The sequence below is a fragment of the Glycine max genome, chromosome 16, assembly GCF_000004515.6.
Source record: "Glycine max cultivar Williams 82 chromosome 16, Glycine_max_v4.0, whole genome shotgun sequence".
NCBI lineage: Eukaryota > Viridiplantae > Streptophyta > Magnoliopsida > Fabales > Fabaceae > Glycine > Glycine max.
Window position 1 is genome coordinate 29,929,302 of NC_038252.2, and position 15,802 is coordinate 29,945,103.

At 30.5% G+C, this 15,802-nt stretch overlaps 2 protein-coding genes, 1 non-coding gene and 1 pseudogene across 4 annotated transcripts; 2 read left to right on the forward strand and 2 right to left on the reverse strand.

The window, feature by feature from the left end:
- Positions 1-2,146: 2,146 nt before the first annotated feature.
- LOC102663208 (pentatricopeptide repeat-containing protein At1g12300, mitochondrial) lies at positions 2,147-4,139 on the forward strand. Of its 2 annotated transcripts, XM_026126010.2 has the most exons (2): positions 2,156-2,280; positions 2,408-4,139. In XM_026126010.2, the coding sequence occupies exon 2, from the start codon at positions 2,417-2,419 to the stop codon at positions 3,950-3,952; it is 1,536 nt and encodes a 511-aa protein (XP_025981795.1). In that variant the 5' UTR covers positions 2,156-2,280; positions 2,408-2,416; the 3' UTR covers positions 3,953-4,139. The 2 variants fall into 2 exon arrangements, with proteins under 2 accessions (XP_006599382.1, XP_025981795.1); XM_006599319.4 differs by having other exon boundaries at positions 2,147-4,138.
- A 3,180-nt stretch (positions 4,140-7,319) lies between these two features.
- LOC102663733 (tryptophan aminotransferase-related protein 4-like) lies at positions 7,320-9,975 on the reverse strand (annotated as a pseudogene).
- Positions 9,976-13,319: 3,344 nt separating this feature from the next.
- Positions 13,320-13,393, reverse strand: TRNAI-UAU (transfer RNA isoleucine (anticodon UAU)). The gene has a single exon. It is a non-coding gene; the product is annotated as a tRNA-Ile (tRNA).
- A 1,743-nt stretch (positions 13,394-15,136) lies between these two features.
- Positions 15,137-15,772, forward strand: LOC102663863 (CBL-interacting serine/threonine-protein kinase 14). Its single transcript, XM_006599923.1, has one exon. It carries the CDS (start codon positions 15,137-15,139, stop codon positions 15,770-15,772), a length of 636 nt encoding a protein of 211 aa, XP_006599986.1.
- The last annotated feature ends 30 nt before the right edge of the window (positions 15,773-15,802 follow it).

Consider the following 15,802-nt stretch of genomic DNA (forward strand, 5'->3'; position numbering starts at 1 on the left):
TCTAGTCCTTGCTAATCGCAAAGCTTGCTAAATTCCTTTATTGAATGGTTTCATTGCAGATTTTGTTGTCCTTCTCATTGCATGTATATAGCCAATACTGCTCACTGTAGTCCTTCATAATTGTTGGAATCATCCCTTTTATTGTGGCTCTGAATAGTATAAATAATTTGTTTCAATTATTTCTAAAGCAAGTCAGTCTGGATAAGTTCTACAGTTGTGATAATTTTCTTAGAATTTTGATTTCCTCTTTTAGCACTCACATTTATTAAGGACCTAACCCTGTACTGATGGCAAAAGGACCTCTTTCCCTCCACAAATGTCCTAGTCAATTTAGTAGGGAGATTCTTTACTTTTAAATTGTTGTTGTTGTTATGTGGTTACACACTTGCCTATCAGTTTGGTGTACCTGTTCTGCTTTCACCAAATCCTTGAATTGCTTCATAATGTATTTTTCGAGTCTTAGCAACACTTATGTTACATAAAATTATATGATATTTACTGCTTGACACTAGGTTGTTTTGCACTTCCTCCTGCTATACTCGTGTGGCGCGCATCACTCCTTGTTTCTATTATTTTTATATTTTGTTTTGAGTTGGATTTGGAACTTTTTTGCTCCCTAGATATAAATAAACTCTCTTAAGGGTTAGGAAAAGGTCCTGGAACTCTTTTTATTTTTTATTTTTTTATCGTAACGACTTAGGTTTGAGGATTTTGACTTTCTCATATAATTCTTTTTGGTTTTGATTTCTTTGTTTATGTTGTTTTGGGGTACTATCATGCCTATGTTAGTAGAATCCTGTTTTCTAGGATTGGATTGGGCTAGCTTAGTTATTTGGCCTAATTGCACTGCCTTTATATTTATTTGAATTCTTCTCATGATTCTTTTCTTATTAATATTATCTATATGAGATGTTTGATCACCATTTTATCATCATTCTAGATGCTTAGGAAAGAATTAAGAGTTGAACTTAATTATTTGAACTATAAGAAAAGGGCTTAAGCTTTAAATAATGAGAGTAGGTTAAACAATTATATCTGCATGTACATCATTTATATATTTTTTTAATTAATGATATTTATTAATATTTAAATATTAAAGATCATTACAAACATATTAGTCTATTGAAATTATTGATATCTTATTCAAAATAATCTTACGATAACAAATAATTAAAGTTATAAAAAAAATTGTATCTCATTATTAGAATCTCTATCTCTATAATGATAAGTTGTCAATTTAAAAATCAAGAAATTTACCAAATTAACAATTTCATAAAATGATACATATAATAATAAAAATGAACAATGTTTTATTAAAACTAAAATTGATCGTATATATTAAATCGAATCTTGGATTGACACATTTATTCACAACTAATTGTGTGCATTTATTCAAGTTGCATTGATTGAGCTTGAGGATTAATTTTAAAATATTTGAAAATTAATTAAATCTCTTTTTTATGATTTAATTATACTTTTATTTTATGATAAAATATTAAATAAATGATAATATATATAATAGATATAATAAAAATTAATGTAAAATATCAAATGTTTTATTTACATACCATTATATAACTATAGGTTTAAATATATTGTTTATCCTTCTATTTTACTTAATTTGTAATATTTGTTCCTTTATTTTACAATTGAGATATTTACAAAAATCTACAATTTTAGTCCCTTATTTTAAATATAAACATTTGATTTCCATATTTTAAAAGATTTGTAGATTTAAAAGATTTGGTTTAATATTAAATTTTGTCTATGCTTTATTTCTTTTATTTTTTTACTTTATAATTAATTAAATATTTTTATGATATTTTAAATGAATATAATAAGTTTAGGATTCTATTGAAAAAAAATAGATAAAATTAAAATTTTTACCAAAATTACAAATTTTTTAAAATTGGAAAACTAAAGATCTCAATTTTAAAATAAAGGGATGAAAATTTTGAATCAAACATGTGAATATCTAATTTTATCCTAGTGTATTTTTATATTTTAAATAAAAAATATTTAAAATAATTTGGAAAAAAAAAAGAGAAATGATTGAAGATAAGTTATCACCCAAAGATAAGCTATCACGTCAAAATTAGGGTATAAACATAATCAAAGTTGAATATCTCAATTTTATTGCTAGCGCATTGCCCTCTATCAGTTCATGCCTCTCTAATCGGAGCAAACTGAGCTTTGATCTCTGTTTCACATAAACCAACCAAACAAACACAATCCATTCAACACAACAATGTCATTCTCACTATTCTCACTGTCAAGAAGGTTAAGCTCTTCTCTCTCTCTTTCCATTCCCAACTTTCCTCCTTTTCTTCCAAACCCCACTTTCCCTCTTTGCTTTCACTCTCAGCCTCCATCCATTGACAATGTTGTTGATGATGCTGTTTCCCAGTTCAATGACATGCTCCTTATGCGTCGTACTCCGCCCATCATCGAATTTAACAAGATTTTAGGATCCCTTGCAAAGCTGAAGCATTATCTCACTGTCATTTCCCTTTCTAAACAAATGGAAGTCAAAGGAATTGAGCCATGTCTTGTTACTTTGAACATCCTCATCAATTGTTTCTGCCACTTGGGGCAAATGGCCTTTTCTTTTGCTGTGTTGGGCAAAATTCTAAAATTAGGTTATCAGCCGAATACCATAACCTTGACTACACTCATGAAAGGTCTGTGTCTCAAGGGTGAGGTCAAGAAATCACTGCACTTTCATGACAAGGTCGTAGCACTAGGATTTCAGATGAACCAGGTTAGTTACGGGACCCTGCTCAATGGACTCTGTAAAATAGGAGGAACGAGAAGCGCCAACAAGTTGCTGAGAATGATTGAAGACAGATCAACTAGGCCTAATGTGGTAATGTACACCACCGTCATTGATGGCTTATGCAAAGATAAACTTGTAAACGAGGCTTATGATTTATATTCTGAAATGGATGCTAGAGGAATTTTTCCTAATGTTATCACTTACAATACTCTAATTTGTGGCTTTTGCCTTGCGGGTCAGTTAATGGAAGCATTTGGTTTATTAAATGAAATGATATTGAAGAACGTCAACCCTGGTGTTAATACCTATACTATATTGATTGATGCTTTATGTAAGGAAGGAAAGGTGAAAGAAGCCAAAAATTTATTAGCTGTGATGACAAAAGAAGGAGTAAAACCTGATGTTGTTACTTATAATACGTTAATGGATGGGTATTGTTTAGTTGGTGAAGTGCAGAATGCAAAACAGATGTTCCACAGTATGGTCCAGACGGGAGTAAATCCTAGTGTTCACAGCTACAGTATAATGATTAATGGATTATGCAAGAGTAAAAGGGTGGATGAGGCCATGAATCTCCTAAGAGAAATGCCGCATAAAAATATGGTTCCTAATACAGTGACATACAGTTCTCTTATTGATGGTTTGTGTAAATCAGGGAGAATTACTTCTGCTTTGGATCTTATGAAGGAGATGCACCACAGAGGTCAACCACCTAATGTAGTCACCTACACTTCCTTATTAGATGGTTTATGCAAAAACCAAAACCATGACAAGGCAATTGCACTATTCATGAAAATGAAGAAACGGAGAATTCAGCCAACTATGTACACATACACGGCACTTATTGATGGATTATGTAAAGGTGGAAGACTTAAGAATGCACAAGAACTTTTTCAACATCTCTTGGTTAGAGGCTATTGTCTAAATGTCTGGACATATACTGTCATGATCAGTGGGCTTTGTAAAGAGGGCATGTTTGATGAAGCTTTGGCCATTAAGTCAAAAATGGAAGACAATGGTTGCATCCCTAATGCTGTAACTTTTGAAATCATTATTCGTTCTCTTTTTGAGAAGGATGAAAATGATAAGGCCGAGAAAATTCTCCATGAAATGATTGCTAAAGGCCTATTACGTTTTAGGAATTTTCATGGTGAGCATTCTCCAGTTACAAATTAAGTCATTGTGAATTTTCATGGTGAGCGACCAATGTTTATCGCATTTGATTGTTTCATAGACTATGCTATGGACATTTCATTTGATTAAAAATCATATGCTGTTAATTTATTTTGGTATTGTAACAATAACATTCATTGATTTATTTATTTATTTATTGTTTTAATGTTGTCATAACTCATACCTACATTTTTTCTTCCCAGTGTACTGTCTACCTGTCTCGTCTACTTTTAAGGTGTTGTTCAGTCACTGCTAATTGTTAGCGTTTCAGATAACAAACCAAGCTGAAACAGACATGTTATTTGAAATGCCTTAACTTTTATAGTTGACTCTATTTACTCCTGATTATAGAAAGTATAACTGAATTCTGTTTTTATCTGTTTATTTCCCTGGTCTTTTTGTAAAAATAGAAGATTTAAAACCTACAGCATATTTGTTTGCATCATCTGAGTTGTCTTAGGTTTTAAGGTTGTTGATGTTTTCCTCCTGGTCATTGCTTATAAATTAATGGGAGCTTCTTGAAAGGACAGAACTTATTTTAATTGGTTGTACTCATTCAGGATTGTGCGTTCCGGTGAGTAATTTGTTGCTGCTGGTTTCCTGTACTTTTTATTTGAGAAGAATGAGAATGATCAGGCCGAGAAACTTCTGCATGAAATGATTGCTAAAGGCCTGTTGTAGTAAGAATAACTAGAATTTAAGTTATTATGCATTTTGATGGCAACCTACCAATTTTTCCTCTCTATCACATTTCATTTGATTAAAAGTCATGCACTGTTTCTTTTATTTTGATATTCTACTTATACCAATATCTTTCATTGATTTTTTTATGGATTGTACGGTTTTTCTTTCTAGTGTATTGTCCAGCTGCTTCATCTTTAATTTGTTTTTCTGTTCAATGACTACTAATTCTTAGTGATTCAGATAACCAACCAAGCTGAAACTCTTGTTATTTAGAATGATTTATCTCTTATAGCCGACTCTATTTAACCCTGATTAGTGATTATTGAAAGTAGAACCAGATTTTGTTTTTTGCTGTTTATTTCCTGTGGTCATTTTGCAGACAAGGAAGAGTTAAAACCTAAAGCATGTTTCCTTGCATCATTTGAGTTGTCTTAGGTCTTAATGTTGCCAATCTTTTCCTAGAGGTCATTGCTGCTATATTAATTGGAGCTTTTTGAATGGTTAGAGCTTATTTTGGTTGTACTCATTCAGGATTGTGCACTCTAGTGATCATCTAAAATTTTCATGTTTTAAATAATGAATAAGAGATATGAGAAATGGAGGTTCAAATTTATTTATGAGGTTAATACCTAATCCATTCCTTCATTAGAGTTAAGCTTTAATTTGATGTCAGCTGACTTAGAGTCTTAGACTTTAAATCCCTAGTTTGTGTACTTTAGGTGAGTATCAACTCTTAGATGGGTTACTTAAAGTCTAATTTGTTTTTTTTTTCTTGTAGAGATACCTATTTTCTTTTGATATAGTTGAGTACTTCTTTCTTCTGAATTGAGGTTGAAAAGTGTAAGAGATTGTGGTGTTTGAGAAGTTGCTCATTTTGATGATCAAATAGAAATTGAGGGCCAAATAATCCGTACATTCTTTTTTTCCACGAGATAGTTATAGAGCTTGCACATTTCAAGTTATTATGTTCAGTTGGTTAAAGCACTACGTTATTCAGGTCAGATTGACTAAAGCACTCAGAAAGTGCTACGTGGTAATCTTTTGGGCTATAAATTAGCAGTTTACATCATCACATCTTCATTATTTCCCGTTTTCAAGATTTTGTTAATTAAATGTCCCAAGATCAAAGTAGTGTTGTTCGCCGACTTTAGTCTAGTCCTTGCTAACCGCCAAGCTTGCCGAATTCCTTTATTGAATGGTTTCATTGCAGATTTTGTTGTCCTTCTCATTGCATGTATATAGCCAATACTGCTCACTGTAGTCCTTCATAATTGTTTGAATCATCCCTTTTATTGTGGCTCTGAATAGTATAAATAATTTGTTTCAATTCTTTCTGAAGCAAGTAAGTCTGGATAAGTTCTGAAGTTGTGATCAATTTTTATAATTTTTATTTCCTCTTTTAGCACTCACATTTACTGAGAACCTAACCCTGTACTGATGGCAGAAGGACCTCTTTCCCTCCACAAATGTCCTAGTCAATTTAGTAGGGAGATTCTTTATTTTTAAATTGTTGCTGTCGTTATGTGGTTACACACTTACCTATCAGTTTGGTGTACCTGTCCTGCTTTCAGAAAATCCTTGAATTGCTTGACAATGTATAAGTCTTAGCAACACTAATGTTACATAAAATTAAAAGATTTTTACTGCTTGACACTAGGCTGCTCTGCACATCCACCTGCTATACTCGTGTGGCGTGCATCACTCCTTGTTTCTGTTATTTTTATATTTTGTTTTGAGTTGGATTTGGACCTTTTTTGCTCCCTAGATATAAATAAACTCTCTTAAGGGTTAGGAAAAGGTCCGGAAACTCTTTTTTTTATCGTAGCGGCTTAGGTTTAGGTTTGAGGATTGTGACTTTCTCATACAATTCTTTTTGGTTTTAATTTCTTTGTTTATGTTGTTTTGGGGTACTACCATGTCTATGTTAGTAGAATCCTGTTTTCTAGGATTGGGCTGGGCTAGCTAGCTTAGTTATTTAACCTAATTGCACTGCCTTTATATTTATTTGAATTCTTCTCATGATTCTTTTCTTATTAATCTTATCTATATGAGATGTTTGATCACCATTTTATCATAATTCTAGATGCTTAGCAAAGAATTGAGAGTTGAACTTAATTGTTTGAACTATAAGAAAATGAATCATGCTTTAAATGAGAGTAGGTTTAATAATGATATCTACATATATATCATTTATATATTTTTTTAATTAATGAGATTTATTATTTAAATACTAAAGATCATTACAAATATATTAATATATTAAGATTATTGATATCTTATTCAAAATAATCTTATGATATATAATAGACCGAATCTTAGACTGACACATTTATTAACAACTAGTGGTGTATATTTATTTAAGTTGCATTGATTGAGCTTGGACATTAATTTTAAAATATTTGAAAATTAATTAAATACTCTTTATTTCTTGCCATTCAATAGTAACAACAACAAACATTATGTAAACCAAATTGAAACCAAATTGTTATGTAAACAAGGGGAAAACTTCATATATTTACTCAACTTTTTATTGTGCTGGTGAAGTTAGACGGCAATTAATTAATTCTTCATAAAATTGATGAAATAAATGGCGTAAGACACAATCAAAATTAAAATGGTTAAGAACAAATGTAATATTTATAAACATAATTAAAAAATGATAAAAACCTAAAAATGTGATCAGAAATTAACATTTACCTGGTGAAGGATCTCTGACCCTCTTGAAAAAGGCACAGTATTGGGAAACAATTTCTGTAGAGAAAACTGTTTTGATTTATATATGATTTGTTTTAACCTTATCCAACGATCTCTCATTGTTGAATATGTAAATTGGAATATTTCTTTTCCATCTCCTTCAGTAGCCACGTCCAAAAGCTTTAAAACTCTCAGCTGAACGTCACGGGAAATTCCAATGGTGCTCAATCTCAAATATATCATCATCTTTTGATATACTGCCTCATCCTTTATTATTGTCCATCTGTTAGAAAATCACAATATATAACACTTATGTGTTACTTATTAATTGATAAAAACAGAGTTTAATTTTGATCTGAAAGTGTTACACTCACTTTATATTATTAACAATATTTATGAAGATAAGATTGATCTAAAGCCAACAAATTCTTGACCATACATTGGGAACCTCGGCTCCAATATAAGTGATTCAGGCTCTCTAACAACTTGTAAAAGTTCTCAAATTCTCAAGTAATCTTTAGAGTTATAACTGTTATTTTATGCCAATCTATATATTCCATAATGAATAATCATAAAAAATACCAAACTTTATATTAACAGGCAAAATAAAAGTCTTCAACGGAGTTATAATTTATTAATCTTAATCACATTAAATTAATTATGTAAATTAGCACGATGAAAGTTTCATAGTGATATATCTCACCAAAATCTACTCCCAGCATGGCCTGTGAGCTTAGAAATTGTAAACACCATAAGATCATCATCAGCTGGTGAAGAAATAGCAGTGAAATGTGGCCAATAATAGGCTCGATCATAAATGGTTTTCACATCAGAGCCTTTGAGAACTCCCTTGTTCAACTTTCCATCTGGATTGTTTGGTGAAGTCACAAACTCAATAAATCTGAAGCTGCTATTTGTGTTGTTTTTCCACAAGGATGTGTCTCCTTCATAACTAAAATCCCTAGAATTAAAAATTTGCGTTAATTTGGTCTCTATGGAGCTGTTTCAAAAAGTTTAACATAATTTATGTCATCTATCTATCTAATTTCATAAACATATAAATAAATGTATATATAACCAAAAGTATTAGAAAAACCTAGTTATAGTTTCTTAGGTGTTGCTATTCTGTGATTAATAAGATAAATGTTTGTATTAAGAGGTTAACATAAATGATCGAGATAAACAAAACTATAATTTTAATTTTAAAACAACACCAAAACTACACTTAAAGAATTACATCTAAGTTTTGTTTAAAGAAGTATTTTATTGAAGCTTGCCAGGCGAAGAGAGAAAGAAGGAAAAAGAAATAATAGTTAACAAAAAATACTAAACTAACAACTAACATTAGTTTATTAAAAAAAAAAAAAAAAAGCTCACCGGATAATATGGTGCTGTGGCTACCACTTTTGCTGGAAACATTGAAGAGTAGGGAGACAAGGCATAAACAGCAGCATTGAGAAGAGGGTTGAGCCACTTCCAAATACGATGTACTTTCCTTCGCTGATTGCATTCCCAACGATGGCATCAAGTTTTTTTATGTACTCAACCAATAGTTGTGAGATGTATGATCCATCGCTATAAGAATAACCCATTCTATGCCATCCTGATACTAAGATGGCACTACTTGCTGCATTTCACATCCAAAATGGCTCCATAAAATATGGATCACCACTGCAATAAACATATTCAATAAATTTTATCAGTAAAAAAACAATATATATATATATATATATATATATACACACACACTTGTGCACCTATATCTCTCTCAACTGAGAATTAAAAACTATCCTCTCTAGATATCGAGATTCCTTTAAGACATTAACTTCTCTTAACATATATATTTTTACATATATATATGAATTAAACTTTTGATAACTTACTTAAAGGCCAAAAATAATATTAAACCGAGATGATCTAAATGGTTTATTGACAAAGACTATATTTTGTTATTTTTGTTTCTTTTTTTTATGTGATTTAAAATTTTGCAAGGGATAAGTTTATACACTACATTTTTAACATTTAATTTTATTTAATGTTAAATGTTTAGATGAACCATTTAATGTATAAAATAGGTGCAGGTCATCTATCATCCAATGATACTCAAAATATTCAGCCCTTTTAAAATCTTTGACTTTCTAATGATGCAAGATATTTACCTAGTCCCTCTCACTTCCATTAAACAATATTATATCAACTTCACTAGAAGCTAGGTAAAAAAAATAAATAAATCAACATGTCCAAAAACTATTGCAATGACCATGGATGAATTAGCAGTTAATAGATTATTGAATTTATGAGAAAGCTAGGGTTACCCATCAGCGTTGGCAGGGCAATCAGATAAAAACTGGGAGCAGTCAGATCCAGCATAGCATGAATTGCATTCACAAAGAGACTTATTCATATCTTTAAGAATAAGACCATCTAAGTAGGCTCTTCCATGTCCTGAACATGGTATTGCTGCCACAACCTCAGCTTCTTCTGCAGCTCTTGTGCTCCAAGTTGGCTCCCATTGTCCCATACATACAAACGTGCTAATTGAGGCACACAATACAATAATGAATTTTAATTTCATTGGACTTTGGACCTATTCTTTTGGCGATTCTAGTCCTCCTTTCTTTGTGAAATCTTCAAGCAACTTCTTGGCTGCACTTCGAGATTTCTGAAATGAAGTAGCGATCTTGTCCTTGCATTTAGATATAGGTAAAAATTTCAACATAATAAGTTTTCAAAAGTAGGGACAAATTAAGACTGAATATATTGAACTATAGGAGAAAATTGTATTCACATTAATATTTGAAAATTCTTTCCCGATGCCTCATTAATATATAGAGGGATTAAATATGTTTTTTTTATATTCTAAAAATATACCAGATTTACATGTAGTTTTTTGAATTTTTTTCTTTGCATTTAATTTCTAAAATTTTAGAAATATTAGATTTTAATTCTTTTCCTAACTCAATTTGCTTGTGCAGTTAAATGTGACTAAGTGGTCGATCATCTCAGTTAGCAATTTTAAAGTTCTTTGATATGCCATGTAACTAATTAAAAAAATGAAAAACAAAATAAAATTAACTAATTAAATAAAAGAATTAGAAAAACAAGTAAAAAAGTAATAAAGATAGAAGGTTAGAGAAAGTATGTCTAAAAGTAGACTGCATACCAACTTGTAATGAGTAATGAATAATTACATGATGGAACTTATATCATATTTTAACATAAAATCTTAAAATTCAAGTTTATATGTCATCTTTATTTATATGATGTTCAATTTTTTTATTTCTACTATATTTCAACACTAAATTAGATGGTTAAAGTAGATATTTGTTTCGTTTTCTATAAGATAAAAAAAATTTGGATATTGAGTTTAATTAACAATATAATCATATATTCAACACGATTATTATGTATTTTTTTTCATGTGATTTAGTGGTCATATTTCAAAAAAATTTGTAATTGACTATTCTATAAGATACTATTTTTTAAGTCTGATTGTGTTATAGCTCACTAAAAAAACAAAAATAGTATTCAAAGTGATTAATCGAAAAGCTTTAAGCTGAGGAGATAGATACCTCTGCTGCGTGCTTTCTTCTGAACTCAAAACTAAGCATGAGTTAATAATCTCTGTCATCACCTTCACCGCAAGAGATCGATGCGTTCGTGGCTACAACCGAAGCTGAATAAATAGTCAGAACAACGTACAACGTAATTAACAACATTCGTTAGGGAACCAATAAGAGGCTTACAGAAAACAGAGGTGTGGTCTGATATCGAGAAATGTACCCTGCACAGTCGAAGGAGGTTTATTTAGTTTTGGGAAGGAAGAAATTACTAGTAGTTTTTAATTTGAAGAGCTTCTAAAAAAGAGTTTTCAAATTCAAGAAACTGAAAGTGGTGTAGTCACTTTTTTTTCCCACGGATAGTCTAATCAATTAGCTGGTTTCATTGGACAAGTTATTGTAGGTGGGTAGCCCCACATGTCCTCGTCTATGATTCTCAGTTTTTTTTTTTTCATGTAATATATATATATATATATATATATATATATATATATATATATATATATATATATATGAGGGTGAGTCCTGGTGTAGCGGTAAAGTTGTGTCTTGGTGACTTGTTGGTCATCGGTTCAAATCCGGAAACAGTCTCTTTGCATATGCAAGAGTAAGGTCCCATGTTTGACATAACAACACGTAAATAGTTCTAATCCACTCGGTCGTATGCATTATTGATATTCACCTCAAGGACCCGAGACTAAGGCCATATCCAATGTCAATTTTATTAAGAGAAAGAGTTTGTTGTCTATAATAATTTTATTAGACTGTTGAAAAAATATTTGCAAGAGTTTGTAAAAGTTATCACTAATGAAAAGTTAGATGTTTTGGATGAGATATTTAAGCACCATTTATTGAGATGTGTGAATTGTGTCAATTTTTTTCTTTGATTGTTATACGTATCCATTAATTGTGTTGTTTTAGTTTTTTTAAATTATTTTGTCAAAGTCTTTATTATATTTCATATTCATTTTAGAGAGGATGTAAAAGAGTGTTTGTCTTGGGACAGTTTTTGGGTACGACTGTCCAAGCTCATGTTTGAGAGAGGCAAAAAAACTAGACAACTTTAATACGAATATTTAAGAAAAAAATTGAATATTTTGCAACAATTTCATCTTATCGACATTTTCAAAAACTCATTCAATTTTCAAATTTTAACTTATTGAAACATTATTTGGTATAAAATTTGTTTTGTTGGGGAGATAAAACTTACTCCCTTGATTTTTATAGTTTAAAAGGAGTTAGACTCCAACTATTGATTGAGAAATATTCTTGGTTAAAATTAAAAAAAAAGATAATAAAATTTTAATTTCTACCAAAAAAGTTAAATGCATATTCACATGTAATATTTTATATTAATTTGTTGGTATTTATGAATAGAGAAAATATTTTTTAATTAATAAATTGTGCACCCTACGTTTCCTTATAATTGTCATTCTCTATTATTTTAAACAAATTGAAAAAAAAAACTAATAAATAAACAAAAGAAAATAATAATTTTACAAAATTAAATTTATCATCATTAATTTATTTTTAGATTTTGTAACCCATAAAATTAATATTATAAAGGATATAAGTGAAAAATAATAATTAATGTTACATATAAAAAGTAAAATAATAATTATTTTGAGATAAATTTTTTATTCTAATATGACGATTATTATGGAACTAAAGATGGAATATTATTAATGCGATAATGTCCTTATTTTTTTTATTAAATATATGTTTACGATACTTATACATCAAAGACTTCTCTATCTATTGTTTTACTCTAGGTATGTAAAATGTCAAGACCAGCCCGTGGAGTTGGTATTTCTTATATTAAGTAAAAATACAAGAAAAATAACTAAATGCATAAATAATATCATGATTATTAATTAAAAGTGGTTCTTCTATTTTTAAGACTTTTTCACGATGCAGCAAATTAAGTTCAATCTTGCTCAATATGCATTATGTGCAGCCCGTCAGTTACAAGTGAAATTCAAGGGTAAGTACAATTTTCAACTATATTAAACCTTTGTAATATGAGATGCATCAAACAATAATTATCTCTATAAATCAACTCCTCAAATTGAATAATAAATATTATTTGGTATAAAATTTGTTTTGTTGGGGAGATAAAACTTACTCCCTTGACTTTTATAGTTTAAAAGGAGTTAGACTCCAACTATTGATTGAGAAATATTCTTGATTGAAATTAAAAAAAAAGGATAATAAAATTTTAATTTCTACCAAAAATGTTAAATGTATATTCACATGTAATATTTTATATTGATTTGTTGGTATTTATGAATAGAGAAATATTTTGTAAGTAATAAAACAGTTAATTCCTTCTAAAGGATTATATTATATATAATTCAGCTGTGAAATACGTACCCAATAAAACAGACAAAGCAATTGTCATTATTAATTGAGATAAAAAGAGATACATATTATGGTCCCGGCGGGGCTCGAACCCGCGACCTTCGGCTCATAAGACCAACGCTCTAACCAACTGAGCTACGGGACCCTTTCATTATTATTTGGCCAATAAACATATATAAATTTAACATTTTTATAGTTATATTTATCTTTCAAAACTAGAGTAAACTAAATGAATCCAATATAGATTAGTATTAGTAAGATCACAAGTGGTTTCACCGATTAATGTAAATGATTTTATTTATTGTAAATGAATACAACACTATATGAATGATAAATTGAACTAGGCAATTGCAAACACGTAAACAAATTAAGCTTAAGTGAGCATTTGAAAGATGAATGTTGAACTTGCATTGTAAATTAAAAATGTGTAAATTTGATTTTTTTTATTATTTAAAATTTATTCAGGGTCACATACAAGGCCAGCTATTATTTTCTTAACTTTTGACTATGAGTATAATATATAAACAGAATGATGATCATCGACATAATGCTTTGAAAGTGATTCTTGGGTTCCAATAGCAAGAACTATTTTTGTGTATAGTGTTTTTTATTTGGGGTGAGAATATCTACAATTTATAATTACTTAAATGAACTATTTATTTTTATTTTGTGGGTCTCAATAACCTAAAATGTAAAAAGAAATATTGAAGAAAAAAGTTAAACATTAATATTATTTTTGTTAAATATAACTTTAGTTTAACAAGAATTAAATTATTTGTATAATTAAGTATTATAAGTTTAGCGTGAAGTCAAAGAGTTATAACCATAATTTTTTTAAAATACACCCAATTACTTGCTAACTTAATATATGTTTGTATTTTTAATGAAAAGATCTCAAATATGGTTGAGAATAAAATTAGTTTAATATCATATCAGTTATCTCTCAAAAAGCATGATTGAGAGCAAAATTTAGATCAAATTTAATTTAAAATCAAACTAGATTAATCTTGTGTAAAACTTATGAATCCTTTACACCTATAACATTATAATCCAATAATATTAGATGAAATTTCATTTAAAATCAAATTATCTAAATAATAAAATAAAATATTGATAAAGTTTAATAGGACAATTTTTGGAGAATAATTAGTGAACACCAAAAGCTAATGGCTGTTAAAGAGAAAAAAAAGTATATCCATATTTTAAATTATAAATAATACGATATATGATGTGATAATAAGAAAAAAATGCATAAAAATAATAGACATTAATTAAATGTTTACGGTTATTAGGTGTTCTATATATACAATTATTATTTCCACTTCAAACTATTGTTATTTTTTTTCTTTTTTGTTAATTCAAACTTTCGTTAACTTGTTATTGTCGTTGATTATTCAATATATTTTCATAGTATATGGTTTTAATTAACGCCATCATATTTAAATAGCCCATACCACTCCACTTCCACGTCATATTTTACGGTATCTCTTGCTTTTCTCCTTCCTTCTCCCCAAAATATAGCACTTCCATCTCACCACCCCATTCTTGCTTCACCAAATTAACATAATTCCTTGAAAGATAACACATCTTCGCAAAACCAAACACTCTCTTTGCACGGTTTAATTTCCCACTAACTATATGACCCTCAATTTCCCAATTTTCTTAAGTCTTAACCTCCACCTTTTCAGTTTCATTGCTTTTGGGCAATGCTAGACTACGCACAAAACGGTGCCCTCATAGGCACAGAGAAAAAGAAAAAGCACTCATCATCGATGACAACAACTTACTAGGCGCCATTTTATTCAAAAAATATGAGCTTGTCAAGTTACTAGGCGTCGGCGCGTCAGCAAAAGTGTACCACGTGCGGAACGTCTACACGTGCTAGAGCATGGTGTTGAAGGCCGTCAGCAAGCCTACGCTAGAGAAAAACGGTTACGCGGTGCACGTGGAGTGCAAGGTCGCTATCATGCGCCAACTACGCCACCCGCACACAATAAGCCTCTACGAGGTCCTCGCCACGAGGACCAAAATCTACTTCGTGATGGAGTTCGCCGTGCGCGGCGAACTCTTTCACGTGGTTGCCGTGGAGGCCGTATACCATCATCAGAAGTACTTCTGGCAACTCCTCTCTTCCATGAGACACTGTCCCTCACACGGCGTATACCATCGCGATTTAAAGCTCGACAACATTCATTTCGACCAAGACATGAACCTCAATGTCTCCGACTTCGGATTGAGCGCGTTGAGGAGCCGGATCCAACACGACGGCATGTTACACAATTTGTGTGGGACCCCTGCATACGTGGCGCCCGAGATTCTCGCGAGGAAGGGGTACGACGGTGCCATCATGGACGTGTGGTCGTGCGACATCGTTTTGTTCGTGCTCAACGCTGGGTACTTACCCTTCAATGATTACAATGTTACGATTTTATATAGGAAGATCAAGAATCTAGTGACGAGGTTGTTAGACACGAATCCCGAGACAAGGATTGTTATGAACAAAAACTATTATATGTTATGCTAACTACACTAAACAAGTATTTCATAATTCTTC

Coding starts and splice junctions, on each gene's coding strand:
- LOC102663208 (XM_006599319.4), top strand. CDS start 2,249: ATGTCATTCTCACTATTCTCACTGTCAAGAAGGTTAAGCTCTTCTCTC.
- LOC102663863 (XM_006599923.1), top strand. CDS start 15,137: ATGGTGTTGAAGGCCGTCAGCAAGCCTACGCTAGAGAAAAACGGTTAC.